The following is a 27,137-nucleotide window of genomic DNA, read 5'->3' as shown; positions in this document are numbered from 1 at the left end:
AATTGAAATGAAATTCATTATCATTCTTAACATATGTCATTCAGCTGCATTAAATATTCCTGTTACCACGTGACCTGTAATTATCTGTACCAAGGGAAAGTTATTTACTGTGAAACATTGTGTAATAACTAGTATAAATTGTTTCATCAGTGTCCTTGTTCATTCTTCTGTTTCACTATTCTGTAGCTATCATTCAATATAATATGCCAATTAGTAATGTAAACCTCTTCTATGATTTGAATCCGTAATGTCTTTGACACCTGCTACATTAATAGAATTTATTAAAGTGTCTACATGTGGCACTTATAAAGAATGCCTGTCTACTGTATGTCCTCCAACATATCTAAGATATGCACTTTGGAGTAGTGGACCAGTGGTCAGTTTACTTTAGTGCTCTCTACACATGTTTTGGAGTCCCATTATCATAGCCAAGTAGCAAGCTGAATTGTCCTAAAGGACAATTTGAAGAAGGAGCTTGGCCAGAAGATCTGTATAGAGTGTTCAAAAAGGGCCAAAATATATTGTCATTTAAGCAAGTGAAAGTCTAAGGCTGAAAGAGAACATAAACAATAATTGTAAGAATAGATTTGATGTCTTAACTGTTATTGAAGGAACCTTCAATATGTAATACTAATACTAACAAAGATGTGTTTGTTTTTAGAAGATTCTAAATGCTTTGGATACTGTTGGATATGTGCCACCATCTTAAATAGGAAGTGAACGATCATGTCATATGTCGACTTCTATTCCCGTGGCTGGAAGCAGACATGGTAACAATAAGCAATATGACCATGGTCATACAAATAGAGACAATATGGTGGAATATGTGATACAGAGTAGTGCAAGTGAGTGAAGTAATGGAAATAAAATTACAGTGAAATTTGTTTTAATTGCATAAAACAAACGAGAGAATGAAAACAGACATTTGCAAACTAAGTTTGCAACCCCCATCCAAGGCTGGTGTCTGCATTGTCGGTCCACACTGCACAGAGAATTGTATGTGTACATTAGGCCGACGATTATACTGGATGTAATACTTAGTGGTAAATCATGGTTATCTCTCCTCCTAGGCAGAATAAGGAAAATTCTTTAAAAGACAGTTCATCTGAGGTCTTAGAACATTTCAGGTTGTTTTTTTTTATAACCACACAATACTCATAGATTGAAAAAATTACAGCATTTGCAATGATTTTTTAATGTAGATTTTAAATTTAACAAATTAGATGTATGTGCATTTATTTTCAAAAGCAGAGTTTAGTGCTACTGTGTTTTTCTTGTGTACCATCTTGGCATGGTAAACTACACTTGCCTGTTGAGTATCGCTGTAAGTGCTGATGATGTTGCTAAATGTGTTTTTTTCCTACTAGTTCTTTATGTTCGTTCCATCCATCCATTTTCTAACCTAGAGATCCAGCTGGATCTTTTCCTATAAGAAACCAACTCTGGAGAGGACATCAGTTATTACATTACTGCACTCATCCACATTCATTCATGCTGGGCCAATTTTGAGTTGCCAATTAATTGTTTTGCTTTAAAGCTTTCCTTTCCATTAAAGCAATTTATATTTATGCCTGGCCTCTATGAAATATCAGTAAGTTTACTTATCAAATGACAATAATTAACTTGAGTGAGGAGGCAGTTGCTCCATTTCTATTTTAGACCCTAGCTCATTAATAAATGTTTTATTGTTATTCTAAAAGCTAAAAAGGAGAAACACAGAAGAACCTAAATTGCAGCAGTTTCAAGTCTTGAAATGGGTTGACTGCCCTTAACTTGAGAATACATTTATATCCCCACTGGCTGTCTTTTAAAGAAGCTCTAGAATACTGTGGTGACATTTTTTCTGGTACATTGAATCAAGTGCTCCACTCTTGTACAAAGGTGCCGCAGCGCTAGCTAGTTCACGGATTGTTCCTGCCCCGCACTGTATTCATGTTGGGCTGGCGCGACACTGGAAGGATAGATGGATAGAATAATTAAACACGTACTACGAAGATATTTCAGTGTTCCTTAAACGTTTTGAAGAATCGTCATTCTAAGCTTACAGATGGCTTAACATCTATTACAGAGCTGATTGTGTGGCGATTGGGTATTTGGAGAAAGAAAAGTAAGGACAGGAATTGGAGATTAGTATGTTTGAAAGAGACAGTACTGCTGCAATAAATAATTCCATCGAAGGTCGTGCATGGCGCAGCAAGCATCTTGCGTGAGACATGAACAATCACTGCGCCACTATGTTCCAATGTTTAATAACATGCTTTCATTCTTATCATCATGAAAAAGATATCACGTATACATCTCAGTATTTTAATTATTCAGAAAGCTGTAATATTACGATTGTAATGGATTCTGTGTCCCTTCGGAGGAAGAGAAAGCCCGGAAGCTTGTAGTGATTCACACACATAGAGCACATAGAAGATCAAATACAAAACAAAGCATTTAACGTGCTACTTTAGTTACGATGGGATTTGAGAAACTAGTAAATTAAACGATTTCAAGATGAAGTTTATGATGTTCTACTTTAATGACAAAATAAACGACATTATTAAAGTGGAAATTCCGAGATTAAAGTTGACATTTAGAGCTTTTTTCCCCACTGTATGCCTATTTTTTTTTCTGTACCCTAATAAGCTTTCATATGACACTTAGTGGGCTACGACTCACCTTTTCATGGCGACTTTGATATATGAGAACTTCTTTTTTTATTTTGGGCACTGTGAGCTTTTGAGTTTCTCCGACACTATATGTCACTCGATCAACTTCCTTTTGTTGATTATATCACTGTTTAAACCAAGGAATAGTAAGTTTTTCCTTGCCTCCACTTGGTATTCGCAGAAATTCTTCTATTTTCCCCTGTGCTTTTCCCATTGTCTTTTCACAGAAACCTGAGCTTAAGGGCTATTTATATTGATTTGCATATTTAAAGAGGCGCAATTCTGGGAGGAGTTGGGGTGGGACAGCCGGCACGTGCGTTACTTTTCACGCTGATCGGGATTTATGTAGCGGAAAAACTTGGAAATTGGCGAACGCACAGATTTATGCATCTGGATTTTTCTGTGCGTACACACATTCCCGCTTTTGTGCTTACGCCATGTTATAGTGTGAGTTCTACTGCGTTATACATGAGGCCCCTGATTATTGCAGTGACCCTGTTATAGATGTGGTGAGCATTATTAGTATTATTGTGACACTTGGGATCTACAGGTGTCCACAACTACTGTATGTTTAAAGCCTTGACACAGGTTTCACACTTAATTTTGTGTTTTTTCTTCTTAAAGGTGAGCTATTTTGAGGTATTTCTTGTTTTTCCCCCCAAGACATGTGCTTATTCTCAAGATTGTTTTAAAACTCTGAGACCAGACTATTTACAAATTATAAATATGAATTTGATTTTGATGTTGGTTTCCAGAAGCATGCAATGATCAAGGTTTCAGAATGAGAGTAGAAGTTTTGATCCTAATGAAGTGTATAATTGGCAATGCTAAGTTGTGCATGACTATGTGCACTACTTAAGTGTAAAGAGAATCTGCAACACAGGCACCATTTGGGCAGACAACTGTTCAGACTTCTGAACCTTGAATAGAAAGAGAATCATGAGAGTAACAAATGCCATACATGGTAGCTTAGCACAATATTTTTGTTCATCCAATAACTAAATTATTCTCATATTGGAGTTGGTTTATCTTTCCATATATAAAATAGATATTTGCTAATTTAGGTTTTTGAAGCTAGAGCCATTATAAACCATTTCAGATATATTTTTGCTGAAGTAGCAGGCAATAAAGAACACAATAATTCTGTTAATGTTTACAAAGAGATATGCTGTACCTTATTGCAGGAAGTGCGTGTGCTTTGATTGCATTAAAAAGGAACATTGGAGTTCTTTGCAATCATAACGAGGTTTGGCAGTTTTAGAAGGCCTTGGTTTGAAGTAGATCACCGATAATGTCGAATGCTAGACAGACCCGAGACACACATAGCTGATGAATCATTTTGCCCCTGGTAATTTGTGCAGCAGCTCAAAATAAGTAACATCTTTTTTTTCTTCTCCTATAAGGAGCAGGAATGATGTCCCTCATTGTATTGGAAACCATTTTTTAACAAGTTAAGAAAAGGAGGAGACAAAGAGAGTGGGGCACACATGTTTCAGATTTACTATAGAGTGCTTATTGAAGGTCAGAGATTAGTTGACTTTTTCTTATTCTGTAACTGTCCAGTAGCAGTCTGCCTGGAACTGTTTTTACTGGAGCAGGGAATGCAGTGTTGTCCCCTTTGTACTTGACATCATGTTTTTTTCCAGCTGCAGTGACATGAAGACTGGCACTCTGCATTTTATTCCATAGCAGCTTTATGTTTCTGACTCTGCATCTTATGCAGAAATTAGGAAAATCTTCCATAGAAAAATTTTAAATAAATATTAATAATGATTTGACATAACATTATTAAATCACGTATTAGGCGCAAAGCAGGAACCAGCCCTGGACAGGGCACCAGTCCATCATGGAGTATACACATGCAGAGCCAATTTAGAACACCAAGAATGTTTTGTTTTCTGTCCGTTAATGGGATGTTATGAAGTTTTTCTAACATTTGACTAAATTATTTTTTAGGCTAATCTGGTGCTTTATAATAAAAATAATTCAGGAAAATGTAGGATGTTAATTGTTTGCCTTTTATTCCTGTTTTATGCTTGCATTTTCTTAATGTACATGACATACCACTTTCAAATCCCTTTAATTTAATTCACTGTCACAGGTACACTTGAGCCTCTCCTTTGACATAAAGAAGGACCATCCCTGGATAGAATGTTGATCTATTGTAGCGCTTGTGCTGTTCATACATTTGTTAAATTTTGAAAGGCTACATGGTGAACATCCAATATGCATTAAAGTTAAGGAAACATTGCCAGATTCACTGCAGTTGGGGAAAAAAGTCTTTAATGTTTCAGAATGCCTTAAATCGCCCTCTCTGCCTCCTTCTTACTAGTTTTTGAGCTGCCTTTTTATGGCCTAGGCTATTAGTATCTGAATTGTAAATATACTGTATGTGTCTAGATTAGAAGAGGGTTAGCCCAGGCTACAGTTCAGTTCAGTTAAGCAGTATGGCATTGACCCAAATAGTTGTCAAAAAGGAATGTATTTACATAGAGGAGATTATGTGACACACACAGTGCAAATGCTTTGTCTCCGAATACAGTTGGAATGACTTTTATCGTTGATTACTCAGTTTCATTATACTTTATAAGGTAGTGGGACTGTAGTAGTGTCTATGCACATTACACTGCAGTGCCAGTTTGATATCATTTACAGTTCTGATTTGAGTGCACCATTCTGCATTTCTAGAGTCAGCTTTGGCATCCGATGTTAAAGGCTCTAAGACATATCCCTTCAATTGCTTCCTGAACCACAATGTACTAGACCTTTTATGGCTCTGTTTTGCAGGTGCTAGGTCCACTTGGAGGCATGTTGCTTTTTGAGGCCATTCTTGGCTTGGCCCAGTGTGTAAAGGCCATGACCACCAGATGCTTGACAATGAGCCTCCTACCACATCCAAATGCCTGGACATGCTGAAGAGAACACCTCATTATATCCTCAGCAGATTTGGAGGAGCATGTTTAATGGGCATGGGCATGTTTAATATTTGAGAAAAGTAACAAAAGTTTTCTGCACTACCCAGCAGATACCATAAGTAACTGAGGGCCTATTATCTCTGCATGACTTGACCTAGGATTTATTGTAGTTCTGTAGAGGTTTTATTTGTAGACTGTTGGCTTTATGTTGTTTTGATGATTTCTTCTTTCCATGTTTATAAATGACAAGTAAACTCTGCTAATTTAGCTTCTGATTTGGGATTTTGCCATATACTTTATAAAGTATGAACTCTGTTGCACAACATATTATAAACCCAAGATTCTTTCAAGTGTTGTGGTTCAATCCTATGTGGTGGGTAGTGTATCAGACAAACAGAGCAGTGTTGGTTATTTAACAGAGGCCTGATGACGCAGGAAACCGGCACACCCTGCTAATGAATTCACTTTCTGGCAAAGTCCCAAGAACATTTAGTATTACGTTATGTTGCTATGAAACTGTTGCCATAATAGCTGGAAGAAAATAAGTTGCTGTGTAAGAAGCTGCTGTGGCACACAGGCTTTAGAATTAACTGGTAAAAGTATGCATTCCTTCAGATTAGTGGCATGGCAAAAGCAACTAGTACAGCCATCTACTGTATGTAGACGTATCTTTTAATAGCTACATTATCCTTCTCTGAGATGACTGGGAGGTAGATAGAACCCTGGCAGCAGAGGAAGCAAGTTTATTCTCAGTGGTGCTCCAAACATGTTTTTTTAATACATATTATATGGTATATTCAAAATGCCAAGAATGTTCATATTCATGTAAAAATTACCAGATCCAGTCCAAAGGTTAATTGATTATGTAACCCGTACATTAACATTATTATTATTTAAAAATGTAAAAAGGGAAATAAGCAAGATGGGATTATATATGGGGCATACATAGAGTACAGAAAACCATTGCAACATTAAGCATTGTGCAAAAAATGTGAAATATATAGTCAAAATAAATCAATGTGCAGATGCTTTTTATTGATTATAGCTTTGCCTTTGATACATAGTTATTTCCATGAAGTTATTCTACAAAGGTGGATAAAATCGTGCAGATTCAGATGTCTACAGGTGCATTGTCACCTGTTCTGTTTCTGTTAGGAGAAAAAAATGAGAGGCAATGACCCATCTTCCATGCCAATTTTAAACACTTTAAACTCTCAAAACATGATCCCAGTGCATCAGGGTCCTGTTGACTTATAGACTGACGTGATCAGGTTCCTGTGGAAAAGATTCATTTAGTAGCACAGAAGACTAAAAGAATTATGGAAGCAACTAGACAGTTGTAATAGAAAATAAATGTAAATCATAGCAAGGGATTAAGATCTGTAGCATGGAAGAATGAAACATATATGATGCCACAGGGAGAGAGAATTGCAAGTGTATAGTCAATGATAATGTGCCATTTGCTTATGACCATTATGTGTTTATGACCGGAATTTCAAGAAGAGAAAAATTTAACAAAAAGGTCTCTGACCTGGTGGTGTGTGCTTTTAAGCCTTACCTTTTATAGAACAGACTTTTCATGGAGTGTAGTTGACTGACTAGTTTTCTTCTCTTTAAAGGCAAATGTCTAGTGAATTTAAGTCCAATGAATTTAGCACACTTAATGTCCAGAAAAAGACTCCAAGCTTAATCTGGTGTTTACTCATTTAGAACAAATCACTTGCATTAGTAATCTTGCTACTTTATTTAGCACTGTAGTGATCAGTGCTACTTAATCCACTTTTCTCTGTTATAGCATGTGTTACTAACCCCAATTGCATTAATAGGATTGCTCTCCAAAGGTTTTCTTTATTGGATTTGTTTATTTTTGGTGGTCTGTTGCTGCTGAGAATTTAATTTTAAAAGTGTATATTTATAGCTTAGCTTTAGAGTGCAGTTTGGGTTTTTCTGTTTTTCCACAGTGTTGTTTTTCAGCGCTGTGCAATAGAGTTAATATGGTATGACACCACAAATAAGAGCTATGGCTTTTCATCAAGACAATAATCATTAAAAGTCATCTCTTTAAGAGTTTACAGCACTGACTTTGAGATTAATGTTGAATCATTCTCCTTATTGCTCTTTTTTTAGAGACATCATAAGAATATCCTGTAATGTCATCCACCAGGTTACTTTAGTCAAATGTAGCATGAAGCCAGCTGCAGTTAGTGTTCTAACAATCCATTGTGTTCATTAAAGATTGCTTCTGTCAAGATATTGTTTGTTCGTAGAATTTAATTTCAGTTTATTATTGTACCCTTCACAATGAAACACATGCACTGATTATACAGAGCATGAGATTGATGATCTATTCATGCATCAACCAGATTGTCCTCCTTGCTTAGACAAATATCTGGACTGTACATCTCCTAGGGCCATGTTAACTTGGCTACCCCTCTTTGGGATTCCTTCTACTTCTAGAAGTACTGGTGGTGCAGTTGTCACAAGCTCAACACATTACATGTAAGCACAACTTAAAGCAACAGCATCTTGGAGGGTCTGATGGCCATTACATTTTTCCACAAATACTGTACTGTTCTACTCCACACACAGGTTCATTAGCTTGTAAGTTGATCTCTGTTTAATTAAACTTGCCTTTTTGGGCATCCACTATTTTTGGTGGCCTCTTTTAGTAAAGGAAGTTTTTAACAAATTACAAAATGCACTTGGTTTCTATGTTTGCTTCTCTCTGTGCCACATTGACTTGGTAGCACTGATGTTGGTGAAACAACTACTATTGCTTTATTGTTAGTACTTGGTGAACACCACCAACCCTCTGTATTCCTAAACCACATATTTTTTATCCATCATCGCACCATCATCACTAGAGTTCTCCGGTAGAATTCTTCAGGTTATGGCCCATGACCATGACAGCAAGCAACAGATTCCTTACACTAAGGTTTTGATGAGCAAGTCATCTGTGCACTGGCTGTGAATGCATATTATCTACCTCTTGCTTTTTGTTTCAGATGTTCATCAATTTCTGTGGCTGCTATATGATGCTTATTCAGTCTTTTGGGGCCCTGACATTGTTGTAGCTCACTGTAAACATATCCTACAGAAGTAGTTATCACTGCTGTATGTGAAGTGTGCTGTAGTGTAAGCACATAAGGCCCGTTAGCACAGCCACCGACAAGACAATTTCTTATATTTTCAATGAAGTGTACATTGACATTTTACCCAGTGGTATATTCACATAAAGAATGAGAATGAAGTTACACTGAACATGCTGAGAGACCTGGTCTGTAAAGCTGTTGTTTCCTTTGACTGTAGTGCTCGCATTGACTTTGCAGAATTGATTTCATTATGTATTCAATATGTATGTGCTACACTTTTATAATGTGAAAAACCTTAAGTATTATTTCCCTCCATTTAAAAAAAATATATTTTCTGTCTTTTACAGATGTCTACCACCAATATACCTTTTTAAAGAATGCTGAGATTGGTTTGTTTGACAACCTGTCACCATTTGTTTTGATCCCTGATCCCTGATGTCTGAAGCTTCTGACTGTAACAGATATGCTTTCTCCATAGTGGAGGAGCAGACACAAGAAGAGAGCCTAGTTTTAGGTGATGGTAACTCTAGAATGAACAGCTTTCCTGAATCTTTGAGGGGCCCCCCAGAGCGGGCCCTTAATCCTGATAACAGCTATAACCATCAGGAGCAGAGGACTTTGCCAACAGTTGAGCAACAGTCTCTTCATGAAGATGTGGAAATGAAAAGTAGTGGATCAAGTGCTAATGATTCCAATGGCCATGATTCCAATGGGAATGAATCTTCAGAAAGTTCTCAAGGAATTGGAAAAGACTCAGCACTGCTAGAATCTTCTGAAAGCAACAAAAGGTAAAGTAAATCATGTGCTCTATTCGTCCATCCACCTTGTAAGCCCTTCTTTTGCAATATAGGACTGTGGGGAAATAGAGCTCATACACACACACATGCCCACATCTTCTCACATTAAGCCAATTTAGAACCATCAGTTACACTAATCAGCCTCCCTTCGGTATGCTGGAGGAAAACAGATTCTAATAGTGTAGCGTAGAAATATTAACCTTCCCTGCTGCCTTATCCTGCTCACAAAATGTTTAAAGTCATCTTCTCATCATTGTTATGCACATTACCTAAATTACTTGTCATTACAAACGGTAGAAATTGGCAGTTTATCATTCAAGGCATAGAGGCCACAGCAAAAAGTTTACCAATAAAAGGTGGACATACAAGTGTTTACTTGAGAAAACTGGTATCTTTGTTTTTGCATCATAACAGAGGAAATCGTATTGAAAAATAACCTCTTATTTTTATATCATTCAGATTCTGAAAATTACAAGTAATTTTTTTTAGCAAAACACTTGAGGGTCACTTGCAGTGAATCAATACTAGTTGGAATTCAGTGATGTAGTGTCATTGCTGTAAAACTTAAGTGGTTCTGTGTTCTAGCTAAGGCTTTTTCCAGTCTGGAAATACCTTCATTTTTTTCTTATTCTTAAGCCATTGTGATCTCTGCCAAAATGTGTTTTGCATCTTGTATTTTGACAGTTTATATACAATATTGAGAACTAGTGTTGGATCAGTATGAAAATTTTTACTTCAGTTTTGATACCAGCTCTCAGATCTTAGTACCAGTACCAAAATGGTTCTGACGCAAATAAGAAAGAACTCGAAAACTACCCATCTTACTCCTGCCTCCCTGATGCACTGCACAATTACTCGGAGCACTACATTCCGATTCCCTCTTGAAGCTGTGAAGTCTCGATAGTGTGGAAGCAATAAGTGGGTGTTGTGGTCCCCCATGAAGTCCTGATCACATTGAAGCATTAAGTTTACCTGCCAAGTTTTGATTGCATTGAAATGTGTACTTTCATTTCCTGAAGTATATGAAAAGGAAGTTTTTCTATAACTGGAATAGCGAGTGTCAAGGGAAATGTGTGATTAAGAAGAAAACTCGCATGTTTACTTCTGATACTGAGAATCCCAGAATGATGGTCCCATACCTTTTTAAAAAAAAAAAAAAATTTTTTTCTCTTTCAATGCCATAATCCAGTGCAACCCAATACATGACAATATCACACAGTATTCATTAACTTAAGGTCCGATTTAAACAAATCACTTGCAGAGTAGAGATTTTTTTTTTTTTTTTTGCCATTATGGATGTTTTTAGATTTGGGTTTTAAAGCTGGGATGAAGCAGAAAAAGGGACTTTCCTCTTTGTAACAATCGAGTAACTTGAATAAGAAAAGGTTTCTTTAGTCCGTGTAACATGGAAACATGGAACCTAGAGGGTATAGAATTAAAGCTGAATTTGTTGTAAAATGCCGTAGCAATTTGTGTAGTAGGCACTTGCAAAATATTCCACTTGTTGCACAGAGACTGTCACAGAGCTGGGTTCTATTTGGTAGGGTGCACGCTCTGTTATTATTTTAACTGTTAGTTTTTTCATTCAAGGCTGTTTGCTGTCTTAGTTGTGATATGCTGAAAATCTCTAGGAAAATTGTTCATTGCCCACTTGGCAGTCACGTAAACATTTAACATGTTTTAAAATACTTCAGACAAATAATTGTGTAATATCTACCAGAATTGTAGTTTATTAACAAAATTGACAAAGGTGAACAGGTGAGATATGGGCATGAACTGATGTTGCCTTGGGGAGTTGCACATTGAACCCGCCCTAGGCAACTTGAACTAACATTGGTTAGGAACACCTAAAATAAAACTGAGTACTGGCAGGCAATACAAGAGCAGTCAATAATCCATACTGAACACAGTGGATGACTCTCAATTGCTGTGCATCTCACTGATGCAGAAAACCAACAGGGACAACTCCTTCTTGCTGCTATATAGTAGATGACCTAGCAATCGATTGGGACATTAGAACTTACATTGTTAAGAAAATGTAGGTAGGGAACTGACAATTTGTGATCTGCCTTTAACATGTATTTCTTTAAGAATCCTGGACTGCACATGGGAATACTGAAGGGAGCTCTGGTTTGGTGCCATTGTAACATTTATGGTGTTGCCTTTGCCCTGGAGGTCTTCTTGGATAGGGTTTTAGAGTTACCTCCTGAAGGAATGTTAAGAACACAGAGCTCAAAAAAGAAAGGATCAAGCACTTCTCTCACAGAAGGAAGAGAGGATAGAGGTAAAAAGTAAATAGGTGAAAATGAGAGTGCCCTTGGCAACAGTACTGTTTTAGGTATAAAAAAAAACTGCCACACCATTCTGGTTTGACTACCTACCTCACTTCCATGGCTCAGGCTTTGCACAATTGTCTAGTGAATACATTGGTTATAGAAAGAGGATGGTTGAAAATCCAGGCTATGACCTAGAAAACCATAGGCAGTTTACAGTTCAGTTCTGGGGTTTCCACAGGCTTAATCCACAGTTAATGACTCATTCAAAACTCTCATTATTTAGATAGCAGTAATCAGCACTGTAAACTAAATTCCTAGGGAAGAATAATAGAAACATGTTTAACGATAAATTCCCACGTAATCCACACATTGCTGCACTTGGTACAGTTTCAGTTTTACAAGAGCAACCATGAAGTCTCATAAATCTAACTATTTTTATTGGAAAATTATCCACAATCCTCATTGCACACCTAATCCAAGTCTGTAACAAATGTGAATGTGTTTTTTGTTTTTTTTTGGTGTGTGCCTTTTCTCACTAATTTGATGAAATCCATCAAATTTAAATACCAAAATTATTTCTAGTAGCCCATTGTGTTGCACACATGGCTGTTTAATAGTAAACCTTGAAAATCCCACATGAATACTGAGTACCACCCAAAGAGACAAAGTTATCCATTAATAAGACTGAAAGCTTTTAGGGTTGAATTAGTGTCTTGAAAATAGTCTTGTGAAGTTACTGAGCCCTTAAGTATGCCACTTGCACTTTGCGTTGGTATCTTGCCTTCTTTCTTACTTACTTTTATTCTGGGAAAATCATAATGAGTAGTTGTCAAAGCCCAAGCAGCATGTGGTTTTATGATCATGCTAGCTACGCATCTAAAACCGGTTGAAATCTAACTAATCAACGTAGACCTCACCGCTAACATTTGCAGTGCATCTTCTATTGGAATATATTTTGTAATGCATAAAGTAATAAAATGCATTGAATTTGTCTTTCCAACAGAGAGTGCATCACAAACCCATGTAGTAATAAAATGTATTGTCATAATTTGGAATGACCGAGACACAGCAACTAGATTAACACACAGAAACACTGTCACTTATCCTTTCATTAAAGTGGATAATACAAAACCATTTAAACGGCAGCATTCTATTTAAAGTGAAACAATGTAGCATTTAAAATCTGTGACTATATTCTAGTGCTATACAGGAAAAGCAAAACTGGGTACATAGTCAACAAGGAGCTATATGTCCTTGGAATTCGTTACCCTCCCATTCTATCTTTAAGTATGCACATTTAGCATGTCTTGAAAATCTCATGATTATTATCTCAGTGGAATTGGGTCAGCTTCATTTGAGACGTTAGGCTGGTGTCAAATGTTTAGAGTTGCAAGAATAGTCATCTTTATCTTTTGCCTTTTAGTCATTCACATTGCAGCATGACTCCTATATTCTTTTATTTGTTGAATCGTGAATTTTAAATAGCAATTTTTAAGTGTTGTTGGAAAAAGATTTCCACCAGCTTTTATCGAAAATGTGTAGAAAGTTGTTTTCTTTTCAGTTTCTTTTTTGTGAGGTGGTTATGTTAACAAAATGTATTTGAATATTGAGAGTCATGATTAAATTAAATTGGTTTAAAAGTGAAATGTGATGCATACAAGCAGAAGTATTATTTTAAAAACCTTTCATTCCATTATGTCATTCTTCATAAAATTCCTCAATAATTGAATTGTATATCTGTAATGTTTGTCCAGCTCCAACATTGAAGAGATATTTGATCTTGTTTTATTTTTTTTTCTTTCATGACTAACTAATAGACTAAATTTTGCTGTTCTGTTTTTCTCTTTTGTCTTGTGTAGCTCTAATTCCCAGAGCTCATCTCCGCCTAGCAGCTCCAATGCTTTCAGTTTGCTCAGTGCAAGCTCAGAACCAGATAATCCTTCCACAAGTGGGTGCAGGTCAGTCTTCCTTGTGTTTATTCACCTTTTAATTAAATGTTTGAGCAGCAAATGTTTTCCCACTATCCTGAATACTCCCATGTGCTTAAAAGTCAAAATATAATAGTTTTGTTGAAGTACTGAAGTTGAATATTTATGACAAGCTTTGGTGCACCTTTTTCATTTAAATTCTACATTTATTAATATATATGCACCTTTATCAGTCCAAGCATCTGCCTAGTGTGTCTGGCCAAAAGAAAAAAAACGAAGCTGAAGAAATAAGAATTAAGGTAGGGTAGGAAAAGCATCATTAGCTAATCTGATGCAGTAGCCACCAGAGGGCAGTCCTCATCTGTAAATGGTACAAGTCTTCTCTGTCTGACCTGAGAAAGACACCACAATATAAGGAAATTTTAGCATCATACAGAAGTGATGAGGGAATACTTTCTTTCTTTGTTGTACTGACTATTGGAGTAATGGTATTCATAATGTAAAGTGTATGATACATATATTGGTAGATGTTATTAATGACAGGTCTGAGAGACAACACCATTGAGTTTAAACTATCTGCTCATCATCATTGTATCCTATGGCCTTACCACCTACACTTCAAAGTAGGTTATCCACCTGAAGCTAAGCATATTTGGTCTCCCTTCCAAGTACTGGTTGGGCCCATCTAGGAAAAAATGTTTGGGTTCCTGCTGGAAGAGGTGTTGGTGAGGACACTGTGCTGTAAACATTGGCACCATGTTTCGGATGAGATGTAAAACTGAAGACCTAACTCTTTGTGGTCATTGAAGGTCCCTGGGCATCTTTCAGAAAGGGTATGGTGGTTCCCAGTGTCCTGGCTAAATTGCCACCACGGTCTAGTCATTTTGGTCCCCTTATTGGCTAATTATCGCTCTTACCCTCATACTAGCACAAGAATGGATGCCATTGAATCATCTATGTGGATGCTGCTCATTGTTTGTGGTTGAAGTGATTCCCCTCTATCTATGTAAAGCACTTTAAGTAGGCTAGAAAAGTTCTCTGTAAATGTAATGAAATCATTATTAATTGTCTGTATCTGCATTACACTCCATAAATTCTAGCATTGTCTCAATTATGGCAAATTATTAAAAATTTCAAAATATGTACAATGATCATAATATAACATTATCAGATGTTTAATATTCTTTACAGTCACTGGAGGCTAGAATATATCCTGACAGCATGTGACACAAGGAACTGCCGATTCTGGATCAAGATCCAGTCCCTTGCAGTGCCCGCTAAAACTGTGATTCACACAGGACCAATTCAGAGTTGCCAGTTAATCTATCTTGAATAATTTTGGGATATACAAGGAAAACTGCAGTATCCAGAATACTCTGAGGTCATCGTGTTGGATCACAAAATCTTTCGCCACATACCTGCAGTGACATGTACTTCTCCATGTGCTTCCGGGGAGTCATTATTTAAAAATGGCTTTTTATGTACCATAGACATAAACATTTTAATATTTCAATATGTTTTGTGATGCAGAGTGTAAAATCACATATTTGGTTCCCTTTCAGCTGCTGATGACTTTAAGTCACCAATCAGTTTAGAACACATTGTGCAGCTGTCTTAAGCCAGTGGTAATTTAAAAGAAAAACTTGAGCAAAGCTGCCATTAGGGTTGTGTAAGAGAAATTTAACCCAGTCTGTCAGCTTAACAAAAACTTTGTCTTTGTGGCCCAACAGTATTTATGGCCAGCCTGTCTATGACTGGGCAGATGTGACTGTTTTATTCAAGTGGTGCCATATGTAAAAACCACCGGAAATGGATATTCCCTTGTCTGTACAGGTGTGGTGTTGTTGGGTGTAAGAGCCACATCCTGTATTTTTGCCTTCCTTTGTTAACAGGCTGGCCTTACCGATGCAGGTCAGAGGTGGTATGCTGCGCTCCCACTTCCTACCAACCAGCTTCCAAAGAGCAGCTGTGACTCTTAAGTTATTTCTGATAACTTTTCAAAGCATTTTAACCTTGATTCTTCTCAGATTTTTCTAGAGTTAAGCAAAACACTACTGGTGAACAAAGACAGGGGAAAGAAAAGTGGACAACTTGTGTCCTGTAGACATTTTATGTAATTGTGAAAATTAGAACTTCACTAAAGCAAAATGGCTTCAGTCTTGTATGTTGTAGCAGTTGAGGTTCCGATCCACCTCTTGAACCCTCAGGTACCACTCCAAACACCAGGTAAAAGTCCAAGATTCTTTTATTTTGAAATAATTACGTGCACAAAGCACCCTCCACTCCACACTACTCATATACTAATCAATACTACAATAATCACAAATCCTCCTCTCCCAGACACTTCGCCACCCTACCTCCCAGCTCAGCTCAGTGTCTGGGCTTTCCCAGAGTCCTTTTATACTCCCTGACCCGGAGGTGTTCCTGCCCAATAGTCCACAAGTCCTTATTACTTCCGGGTCAGGGTAGAAGTCCTTTTCTTCAACCTGGAAGTGCGTCATCTCTCCTGTTCACGTGACCAGGACGTACTTCCAGGTTATAGGGCACATACGAGTCGATGAGCCTCCCTACAGTGACTCCCGGTGGTCCCCAAGGTATCCAGCAGGGCTGTGCATAAAAACTACATAGTCCATGAGACCCTGCTGGAATTCGGGGTCCGTCCATGCTGTCGGAAGAGCTCCTCCTGGCGGCCTGGGGGTGAGGGCCGGAATATGAAGCCGGCCATCCATCACAATGTAAAGACCAAGAATTCTGGCATTTCATTTATCAGAAAGTTTGATTGAATGCTGATTTTAGTATAACACTAGTCCAGTTGAGATTTCAGTTTTAAAAAAAAATCAGTAAATATCTGAATAAGTTCTAATCTTAAGTGGTTATATTTAAAGAAAAATGTAATCAAATTATAAGAGACATTGGGCAGATGTCTGGGTAACTTGTATAAATGATTTACAGAAAGCGTAACTGAACAATGAATGTTTTCCATTTTGCTTTGCAGTAGTGAACAATCCGCAAAAGCGAAAACTCAGAAGGAACTGATGAAAACTCTCAAAGAACTAAAAATGCATCTCCCTCCTGAAAAGCGAACCAAAGGCAAATCCAGTACTCTGAGCAGCCTGAAGTATGCACTGCGTTGTGTAAAGCAAGTCAAAGGTGTGATTTTGTTTTTTGTATTAGGTCAGACTTCTCTATGTTGTGTTTAGTGTAGCAGATTGAGTTATTATAAATGCATACATACTTAATACGAAAATGGAAATGTTGGTCAACTTGATGTCTTCTAACTTTATCCAGTTTTCATGGACTCTTATGTGTCATTATTAAATGAAGACACTCTAACTTATATGTAACTTAGAATACAACAGACAAGGCTCCATTAAAGTTTTAATGAAGTCTTCATTTTATTTTTCTCTGTAGCCAATGAAGATTATTATCAGCTGCTCATGACAAATGACAGCCAACCCAGCAAACTTGATGTTTCCTCTTATACTATTGAAGAGATTGATAACATTACTTCTGAGTACACATTTAAAAACACGGTAAGAATATGTATGTGTTTATGAAGCATTGTGAGCATGGGAAAGGCACTATATCAATAAAATATTAAACCTGGTCTTTCAAAGTTATACTAGCAAGTTCAAGCTGTGTGAGAAGTGTATAACCCCTTATCGCGGAGGTTTTGTGGATTACTTTGTAGATCTTGTGTTAGCATATATCTAAATTTTAGTGAACATTTTCTGTTTAGCACAAAGATATTCACCTCGGGTCAAAATGTTACATATACGGTTAGAAACTCCACTAGGCCCCCATTGTAGGATGTTAAATCTATTATGCATACATCTACCTATTTTAGAGAATTTCTTTGTTTCAGATTTTCTGTATTGGTCAGATAGGATGAACATCAGATAAAAGTAGAGATAGTTAAGAGTTATTCCACCTAAGAACACATAAAGAGTTATAGTGAGGAGACTAACAGAAGGATATGTGGATACTTGCAATACTAAGGTCAGTGGAACACTGTATGGAAAGCTTTGTTAGACACAAGGTGATGAAAGTTACCACTGGTCTGGGAAACAGGAGTGTGCACACAAGTTTTTTGTTTTGTGAAACTGAATAATTTGGTAACTAATGTTCTGGCTTAAATCTTACTTTTTTTTTTTTTTTTTTTTTTTTGTTTATAGGACATTTTCGCAGTTGCGGTTTCTCTTATTACTGGAAAGATAGTGTACATCTCTGATCAAGCTGCTTCCATTTTAAACTGTAAACGGGAAGTCTTCAAAAATACCAAATTCACTGAGTTCTTAATACCTCAGGATATTAGTGTATTCTATAGTTTCACAACACCCTACAGACTGCCTTCATGGAGCATGTGCACTGGAGCAGGTAGGCACCATAACAAAATAGAAAAAGCCTCCGCCAGCTGTTTTCATAGAGAAATAACGTGATATTCTGTATAACTTTTTTTCCTTTTGTTTTTCTTTTCTTTTTTTTTTTTTTCCTTGAAAAAGAATCCACTCCTCCAGATTGTATGCAAGAAAAGTCTTTTTTCTGTCGCATAAGGTAAGATCATTACACAGATATTGACTGGTGTGATGTTTGCTAACTCAAAGGTTCAGATCTGTTGTGTGTGTTTGCAAATTGCACAATAAAGATCATCATTTACTTCACTCACTGTTTAAACTGAATCATATTTACATTACCAAGCTCTACTAATCACTAGGTGTCTTTGGTTCAGAATAGCATTTACATAATGAACATACGATGCTGTGTTTCAAGTGGCCTTCAAAAGTTATTTGTTTGGAATACTGGACAGGCCCTTCATAGAACATTTCATCAACAACTTATAATTAAAACATGTAGAAGTGCTAACACGTGCTTATGTGTTAATAGCTAATATGGTGAAAAACAAAAGTTCATATGGGCAAGGTTCTTGATGAGCCCAGTTGTCCAAGATGCATTTTGCCTGCATGTGGTATTCTTTCATGGTGCTCATATGTAGATGGTATTCATATTTATTATTTAATTTACTATTAGAAAATTAACATTCTCAGATGTACTTATTTCATAATTCATATTTGCATAGGGTCAGACCCTATCCTTTCAGGATTGGGTACAGACAGTAGGCAACCCAAGACCATGTGCCAGTCTGTCAAAGATCTATGTTTGAAGTGTATGTTTGAACCTTATTGAACGCCAGATTAATTTTTCTTTGTAGAATTACATTTTCCTTTGTTATTCCAATATTCAGAGTTACTTGTGAAACTGCTCTCTGTATTAGAAACTGTCTTAATGAAGTAATGGATGTATCTCTTAGCTTTTCATTCTCATTTCTTTGTCAGTATGGTCCATTTCCTACAGCAGAACCTAGATAAATTTGAATGAGTAGAGCAAAACACATCATACATTTCAAGAATTAATGCAACAAAATGAAATACAAGCTGAATTTCCAATTCAAGTAATTAAAGATTCATATGTTTGAAATATGGAAGAATAATGCACAGACATTAGGAAAACAAAATTATTGAAATGCTTAAAAAAAAGATGTTTATGAATAACTACAGTGTGAAGGATGTATTACGTATGAGCAGTCACCCCTGTGTAATGTTACACTTACAGTCTTAGAATATGGTCATGTAGGATTATGCTAGATCTGACCACCTGTACTAGATTTGTACTTTAAGCACATTATATGCAAATCTGTTTTTTTATTTTTGTTAACTTCTAAACCCCTGACCCTTGTTTTTAATGTTTTAAACTTATATGTTACTTTACAAAAACGAGAGGCTTCACTCCCAGGAAAATATTCAATAAATCATTTGTCTTTGTTCATTTCCTATTTTAAAATGTGCCTATTATTTCCAGAACTGCAAACTGCAATACTAACTAAAAATTCTATGCAGTTGTAAATTTTCTTTGTCATAAACTGTAAATTAGATAACCTACTTCAATTTGTCTTATTTTCTTAGTTGTAAATATCAGGAGATGAATAGAGGAGGAAAAACCCACATTTTTAAGTTTTTATTAAAGGTTACTAGCAGTCTGCTTTAAATCAGAGTTTTGTTCTTATTAAGAAAAATGTAGAACAGCAAGTTTGTAATTTCAGTCAAAGTATGAAACCTTCATTATTGCCGAGTACATCTGTTAAGCTCTGATTGTATGTTTGGCAAGTCCATTACTTCTCTTTTTTAGAGGTTTTCTGTTTTTCTTCTTCTGCTGAGTATTGTGTGTTTCTTCTAGTGGTGGCCGGGAACGTGATGGAGACATCCAGTACTATCCATTCCGCATGACTCCATACTTAATGAAAGTACAGGATGCTGAGCATGCGGAAGACCAGTTCTGCTGTCTGCTGTTAGCTGAGAGAGTGCACTCAGGATATGAAGGTGAGCTCATACAAAGTAGTACAGGTTTATACAGGTGGTTTGATACAGTGGAAAGTACTGTGTGCAAAGAAGTTTCATTTCAAAATGTGCAGTTCTGGCATTTAATGTTGCTTGTTTCTTAATGAGCCATATTTTGTTTTTATTTACATTACATAATCTGACCATTTGGGTTCCTATATTGTTATTACTGGCACTCAACACCTTAGTGAAGTATATCATGATGAAATCAATATGTTTTGTTAGCAAATCCAATCAACTAATGCAAAAGAAAAACACAATTTTAAAATGTCTGGGTTTGTAAGTAAGCTTCTTCCAGCAAAACTTAGAAATATAACAGTTTCACACTTTTGGTTTTGATTTCAGCTCCTAGAATTCCACCAGATAAGCGAATATTTACAACTACCCATACCCCAGGATGTGTCTTCCAGGATGTGGATGAACGGTAAGGTCACTGGCCGCACTTTTCTTTTAAAGGAAAAAAAAAACAACTCTTCAGTGAAATTCTGATCTCTTTAGTTGCATATTTTTTCCTTGCAGTAGTTTGGAATTTTTTTTCCTTAACTTTTCTACAGTTACATTTTAGGAGTTCTCCTCTTCCAACTTCATCCTGTCATTATGGATATGATTTAAATTTTGCAACTAAGTCACCCTTGCATTCTAGCATCAGAACAGAAAGTACTAGATGTGACCCTGTAATAAACCATATTTGTAGTTAGTTACAATCATGACTGTATTCTAGATGTAAAGTGTTAAATAACTTCCAACATCAGCTAATTTCAGTGTTTAAGTAACATTGAAACATTTCATAATGGGGAATCGCTTCTTAATTTCAAATGCAGCCCTCTGGAAGCAAACACTATTAACATGGGTGGGTGTTAGATAGACTGACCTGGCAGGTATGGGTTTTACATTATACTTGTTTGTTTTTGTTTCTATCCCAATGATAAAATATAGATATACTGCAATTGTATTTATAGGCCAAATACACATTGTGTGTCTGAAGGCTTCTCGGTCTGAATTTCACTTTTTAAATTCCATTGAAGATCTCATGATTACGATCCAAATAAGAGGCGAGGAGAACATTATTTTACAATAGATATGTTCTTAAAATCTTGGTGGCTCATCTTTCCTTTTGACAGTCTGGTGCACAGCAGGAGCCATTTGATTAATATGATGACCTCAGTGCTGTCAGACCTTTTTGTTTTTGAAAATTGTCTGAGATGTGAAATGTGAGAACAGAAACTACAGTAGTGTCCTTGTAATTGTGAATTCTGTTTTTCTTAACACCATAATTTTTCTAGACATTTCTTAAAGTTTGCATGTCACTCCCAGTATTGGTCTTATTTTCATTGTAGTATTTGTTTTATCAGAGCTGTACCCCTACTAGGCTATTTGCCTCAGGATCTGATTGGAACACCCATCTTACTGCATCTGCATCCAAGTGACCGTCCTGTGATGCTATCTATTCATAAAAAAAGTATGTGTTCTTACTTTATGGGTTCATTGAAATAAATTTTATACTGGGTGATAGTTTTAAATAATTGTAATCTTGTATTTGTTTTCCCCAAATATAAATAATATGCAAGTTCAGGCGAACTGTTCTTAAGCTTTAATATATAATGAGTCTCTCCTTGCTTTGAGGATTTTTATTTTTTTAAAAATATTTGCCATTTTATTCCAGTTTATTATTTTTTATTAAATGTGTTAACTTGTTGCTGCTTTTGTTTTATGTGTTTAAGTTTTACAGTATGCCGGACAGCCTTTTGACCATTCTGCTATCCGCTTTTGTGCTCGTAATGGGGAATATGTTACCATTGATACCAGCTGGTCTAGTTTTGTCAACCCTTGGAGTCGGAAGGTGTCCTTCATAATTGGGAGACACAAAGTTCGAACGTTAGTATCTCTTTAGGTCTACAGTACTTTCCTAAGTGTTGGATTATTTGATTGAAATTTAAATGTCTCTACATGGCTCACAGTCCTCTATTCATCAATTTTAATATAGTATGAAATTAGACAGGTTTTGTTTCATATTTTTCTAGCATAATGCATTAAGAATTATCACTCTCTTTGTAATCAAGGATAAATTCAGGGAAATCATAGTGTACTTTGCGTTAATGCTGCTGTTTGGCTTTTAAAGTTAGCCAGTCTATTCATCTTTGGTATAAAAGATGGTCAGTTTTTTAACATGTTGTTTTTTGAGGTAAATTACAATAATGGTTGTTATTTTTTTTTTGCAGTGCTCCAGTGAATGAGGATGTATTTGCAGCCCCTGCTTTGACCGAGGGAAAAATAATTGATTCAGACATTCAGGAGCTTACTGAACAAATTCACAGACTTTTGCTCCAGGCAAGTATTAAAATGTCATTCATCATCACCTGTTAGAAATATGGATACTGTGATTGCTTTCAATAATCACACTGAAAAACAAGGTTCTCATTAACTGCTGCTTACTAAACATCAGTCTTCCTAATGACCTTAATGTGGATCCCAAATATCCGGACACATTATTTAAAAAGCAGATAGGTGGCACTTCCCCAAGCTCAGATCCCTCTGTGTAGGTAATGGTGCACTGCATGTTGTCTAATTATCAAATACTGCTGCACTTAACAGATGTGCATTTATTCTTGCTACTTCTGCCTATTTTCAGTCTTTTAAAATTGCTTTTATTTTGCAAAGAGTGTACTGGTGGTGATGGCTGCAGTGAACATTGCAATGTAAAATAACATATTGGGTTTTTATAAAAATGATTGCGGCTTGCTGCAGTTTAAAATGGTCCTTCTGTTATACAAGTCAATGTGATTGATTAATCTCTCTGCAGGGTTTTCAGTTTCACTGCTGTGTAATTCATTAATTTACTTCTCTAATGATGGCTTTTGTTTGATTGCATTCATCTCTGTTACTAATTAATTAGAAGTGGTCTACCAATTTTTCAAAAGAAGCATTTCACCACTGGTAGAGAAAGGTGATCATCCAGTCAGTTTTTCCAACTCCTTTAATAAGAGTCTGTGTTCTTCACGTTTCCACCCTTGGATTTTCCTGTTCTTGCAGAGGCTTGAATTAAAGCAGCCAATCGGAATTTATTTAACATATTGCATTTCAAGATGATTTACATAAAAAGCTTACTAATGCAGCTAGTGTAAATAGCAAATTATTTTATTTTATAAATAAATTTAAGACTGGTTTCTACCTTGTGTTGTATAGAGTTGAGATGGGCACTGGGTTCCTTTGATCTTTAAATGAATAAGAGGGTTAAAAAAGGAATGGATGAGCAGGTAGTATATTTTTAAATAAATGTACTTTCTTTGCAGCCAGTGCATAACAATGGTTCCAGTGGCTACGGAAGCTTAGGTAGCAATGGTTCACATGAGCACTTGATGAGTGTGGCTTCATCAAGTGAAAGCAACGGGAACTTAAATGATGATTCCCAGAAAACAAAGCCTGTAAGTATTGAAACAGAAAAAAATTAGTGTCACAGAATTAAGTATTATCCAGCATGCTGAATTTAGAGACAATTTAGCATTTAGTTTTATTAAATTAAAATGTTAACCTGACTTTTGTGCAGCCACAGTTCAGTACTTTCTGCATTTGCTTGTTACTTGCTAACAATAAAAGAAAGTAGTGTGCAGTAGTAAATACCAAAGATGAGGTATATTGGCAAAAATTGTATTTATGTCTTTGTCACTGTATTCTAAACACATTTAATGCAATTTTTAGACAGTTTTCTGTTACAAAAGTTTTTTTCATTCAAACTTGGTTAGACCTTTTAAAGTCTAAATGATTACTCTCTTGACAGATTTGTTACCACAAATATCATTTACTGAATAATTTATCTATTCCTGGACCTACAGTATATATCTAATATCTATCTGTCTTTAATCATTTTCATTCCTATATATTTTTATTTGGTGTTTTATTTTCAAAATAAGTTTGAGTAAAACCTTTTTTTTTTTTCTCTTTTCACTTCAGAGGACATTTCAGGAAATTTGCAAAGGTGTCCATATGTTGAAAAACCAGGGTCAGCAAGTTTTTGTTGAGTCAAGATCCAAATCAGACTTAAAAAAAGATGGCTTTTCAGGTAATTACAAATGTTGCTTGGTTTTATTTATTGTATGTTAGAGAGAATATATTTCTTTAAGGTAACACATCATTCATTTTTTTAATCAGCTGATATATAGGTGTTGAACATCACAGAATTTTGTTCTAAAGAAGAAAGGAAATTATTGGTGACGTCAAGTCATGAGAGCTACAACAGCTCATCAAAATTCAGTGTTCATCCATGAACCATACTTTTCTTTATGACTTGTTCTATGTGTTGCATGTTTTTTTTATAATTGGTATAATACTGTATATGGTTTTGTTAAAGTCCACTTTTAGCTACTTCGTAACAGCCGTCAACAGTCATAATCATTTTTTGTAGAAATGTGATGTACTTGTAGTTAAAATTAAGTCTTTTTTATTGAATGCCCTGGCATCTGCACACATTTTTAAAATTTATTTGGAGTCATTTGTTTTAATGTTTCCTCAAGTGTACAGTATCAGGATTCTAATATAATAGTAGAAATTAGAGTGGTCCAATGTTAAATAAACTCAAATGGCTATTTGGCAGGATAATGCAGGGGCTATTTATCAATTACTGTAGCATCCCCTTGTGGGTTAACTTCTTCTCTGTGGTACTAATGCTTCATATTACCCTGTGCCATTGTCGTCCGCTTATATTTGACCCAGCTCCAACCAAACCCCCACCTTTACTTGCAATTTATTGCATTGTTTTATTTTTTTAGGTGAGGCTCATAAAGATTTAAATTTAAAAGCAAAGGATTCTCTTGTGTCCACCGGAAAAGAGGGCACATGCAGCAGTGCAGAAAAAAACTTGGCAAATGAAGAGCTAAGTTGCAAGGAACAGCCCGTTTACTCCTACCAGCAGATCAGCTGCCTTGACAGTGTTATCAGGTTCGTAGTTTCATTTCACTTTCCATCTTCTTGTCCTAATGAAAGTCACAGGTGTAACTTTTAACTTCTCCAACATTCTCCAGCTTATTCTAGGAAATTCCTGTCAGATGCCAGGTAATTGAAAATTATAATACTGCCTTAGATATGTCCCTGGCTCTCTTCCCATTTAAATTTGTCGATTAGGTATCCTAGCTAAATACTTAAATCATACACCCTGGTTTCTCTTGGGGTGAAGGAGCAGCAGTTGACTCCAAGGACTCCGTGACTGTTTGAATTGTGCCTTTAACTGCAGTTTCATTCTTTGGTCAATTAACAAATTCTTGACCATAGGTAGATATGGCATGTGAATATGGACTGAGCTGTAAATCAATAATCTCATCTAAGAACCTTGCGGGTGTTTCACCACCAAAAGTATTGTACACATCCTACGGCATCGCTGCTCCTGCACTAATCCTTTGATTGGTATCACAGTTGTCACTACCCTACCTTTTAATCAAGACCCAAAAGTACTTTAATTTTACTTAAAGCAACTGTCCCCAACTGTGTAGAAAGGGCTTGGCTTTGGAAATTCTGATTCACATCCTTATACTTTGCTGCTTCATATTCTGTTGCATATTTGTAATCATTCCAATAAGACCAAGAAGGGAACATTTGCAAACAAAGGAAATGTCAGTGGTAATTTGTTTATAGAGCACATTTGAAACAACATCAGTAATGCTGTAGCCAAAGTGCTATACATTAAAACGTTCAATAAAATGAAATACAGCTAGCAGTGAGTTAAAGAAAAGAAAGAAGATGACTAAGAGTAGGGCAACAATCTGTACTAGTGAAGGAATGCAATCCTTATTACCAGAGATGGCTGTTTAGGGTGGGGTTTAGTTAGTTTTATCTGCAGTTATGATTGGAGTCAAATTTTAGACAGATCTCCGTTTCACACATCCTCATAGTGTAGGTTTGTGAAGTGTAAGTTGACTTGGAGCACTATGTGTTTACTTGAGGCACACAAGTCTATCCTGCTGAGGTGATTGTATTGCCTTCTGGATTGTTTGAATCCCATTTGACTAATTGTTTTACATTACTATTTATTAGCATGCTGTAAAATTACACATTTCTTTAGAAATGTATTCATTCTGCACTTACAATAATTATCAGTGTTAATTGTTTGGACAAAGAATTTAGTCCATGCAGTGCCACTGCACATTAGATGAAAATCTGCTGTTATTGTAATTGATTAGTTTTAGTCAGACAGTGTAACAACTTGGGTAGGTTTCCTGCAAACATCACTTTATTACAAAAATGCTGAAAATGAATCACTATGTCATGTCAAAAATGTTTCCAGTTCAGGGGTCTGTGTCTTTAGTATTTTATCAGAGTAAGACAAATATCATAAGTCTTTATGGTTGTCAGTTTTTTATACAGAATTTTTTTTAGAAGTGAAAATTGGTTGAATTCAGTTGATGACAAACCTGAAAAATACATTTTCTTGAGTGAATACATACTAGTATGTGTCACAAAGCTTATTAAAAAATTAATGTTTTAACCACAGGTATTTGGAGAGCTGTAACATTCCTGCCACTGTCAAAAGAAAATGTCAGTCATCTTCAAACACTGCTTCATCAATCTCTGATGATGATAAGCTGAAAAATGCCAGTGACCCAATGCAAATTACTCAAGGTATTGTAATTCTTAAAGATTTACTGGAGTTTCTTTATTCCTATGTTGACACCATTTCAGAGTAACAACTTCCTGAGTGCTTTCAAACATTGTATTTACCTATCCAATCATTTTAACCCACTTATTCCAGTTCAGTCTTGAGCATCAGGTGACAATTTAGGGACACGAACGGGTAAAGCAAGAAACATTGTTTCACTGATATGAGAAAATTGTTTGCCCAATTTTCTTGGGTTCCTATGGGTGCATTATCCTCTCCTTTCTACCTTTTCTTCATTACCCACTTTTTATAATTTTCCACAGGTCAATCTGATTTACTTCAGATAACAAGGGCTGTTTTTCCACAAATCTTTCTCTGTTTGCTGTTTATACGCAGCACTTCCGGAGTGCCTTTTTGTAGCATTGATTATTTTTCTCAGCACATTTACATTTATTTGCTTAGCAGGTGCTTTTATCCAAAGCGACTTCCGACAAAGGTCT

General features: G+C 36.1%; 1 protein-coding gene across 2 annotated transcripts in view; it reads left to right on the top strand.

Moving 5' to 3' along the window:
• The window catches only part of per2 (period circadian clock 2), a 42,706-nt gene that overhangs the window by 4,948 nt on the left and 10,621 nt on the right, over nucleotides 1-27,137 (top strand). The window contains exons 2-16 of one of the 2 annotated variants that reach the window (XM_028794385.2): nucleotides 9,009-9,449; nucleotides 13,594-13,692; nucleotides 16,658-16,812; nucleotides 17,074-17,195; nucleotides 17,838-18,039; nucleotides 18,165-18,216; nucleotides 19,894-20,036; nucleotides 20,400-20,478; nucleotides 21,407-21,513; nucleotides 21,776-21,929; nucleotides 22,274-22,382; nucleotides 23,345-23,476; nucleotides 24,003-24,111; nucleotides 24,818-24,986; nucleotides 26,533-26,660. In XM_028794385.2, coding sequence (XP_028650218.1) covers nucleotides 9,097-9,449; nucleotides 13,594-13,692; nucleotides 16,658-16,812; nucleotides 17,074-17,195; nucleotides 17,838-18,039; nucleotides 18,165-18,216; nucleotides 19,894-20,036; nucleotides 20,400-20,478; nucleotides 21,407-21,513; nucleotides 21,776-21,929; nucleotides 22,274-22,382; nucleotides 23,345-23,476; nucleotides 24,003-24,111; nucleotides 24,818-24,986; nucleotides 26,533-26,660 — 2,113 coding nt within the window. In that variant the 5' untranslated portion in view covers nucleotides 9,009-9,096. Of the gene's footprint in view, nucleotides 1-9,008; nucleotides 9,450-13,593; nucleotides 13,693-16,657; nucleotides 16,813-17,073; nucleotides 17,196-17,837; nucleotides 18,040-18,164; nucleotides 18,217-19,893; nucleotides 20,037-20,399; nucleotides 20,479-21,406; nucleotides 21,514-21,775; nucleotides 21,930-22,273; nucleotides 22,387-23,344; nucleotides 23,477-24,002; nucleotides 24,112-24,817; nucleotides 24,987-26,532; nucleotides 26,661-27,137 lie in introns of both variants that reach the window. The other variant, XM_051923539.1, reaches the window with a different exon arrangement.

This window comes from Erpetoichthys calabaricus, chromosome 2 (genome assembly GCF_900747795.2).
Source record: "Erpetoichthys calabaricus chromosome 2, fErpCal1.3, whole genome shotgun sequence".
NCBI lineage: Eukaryota > Metazoa > Chordata > Cladistia > Polypteriformes > Polypteridae > Erpetoichthys > Erpetoichthys calabaricus.
Note: the sequence above shows the minus strand (reverse complement) of the source record. Positions and strands in the feature narration are given on the sequence as shown.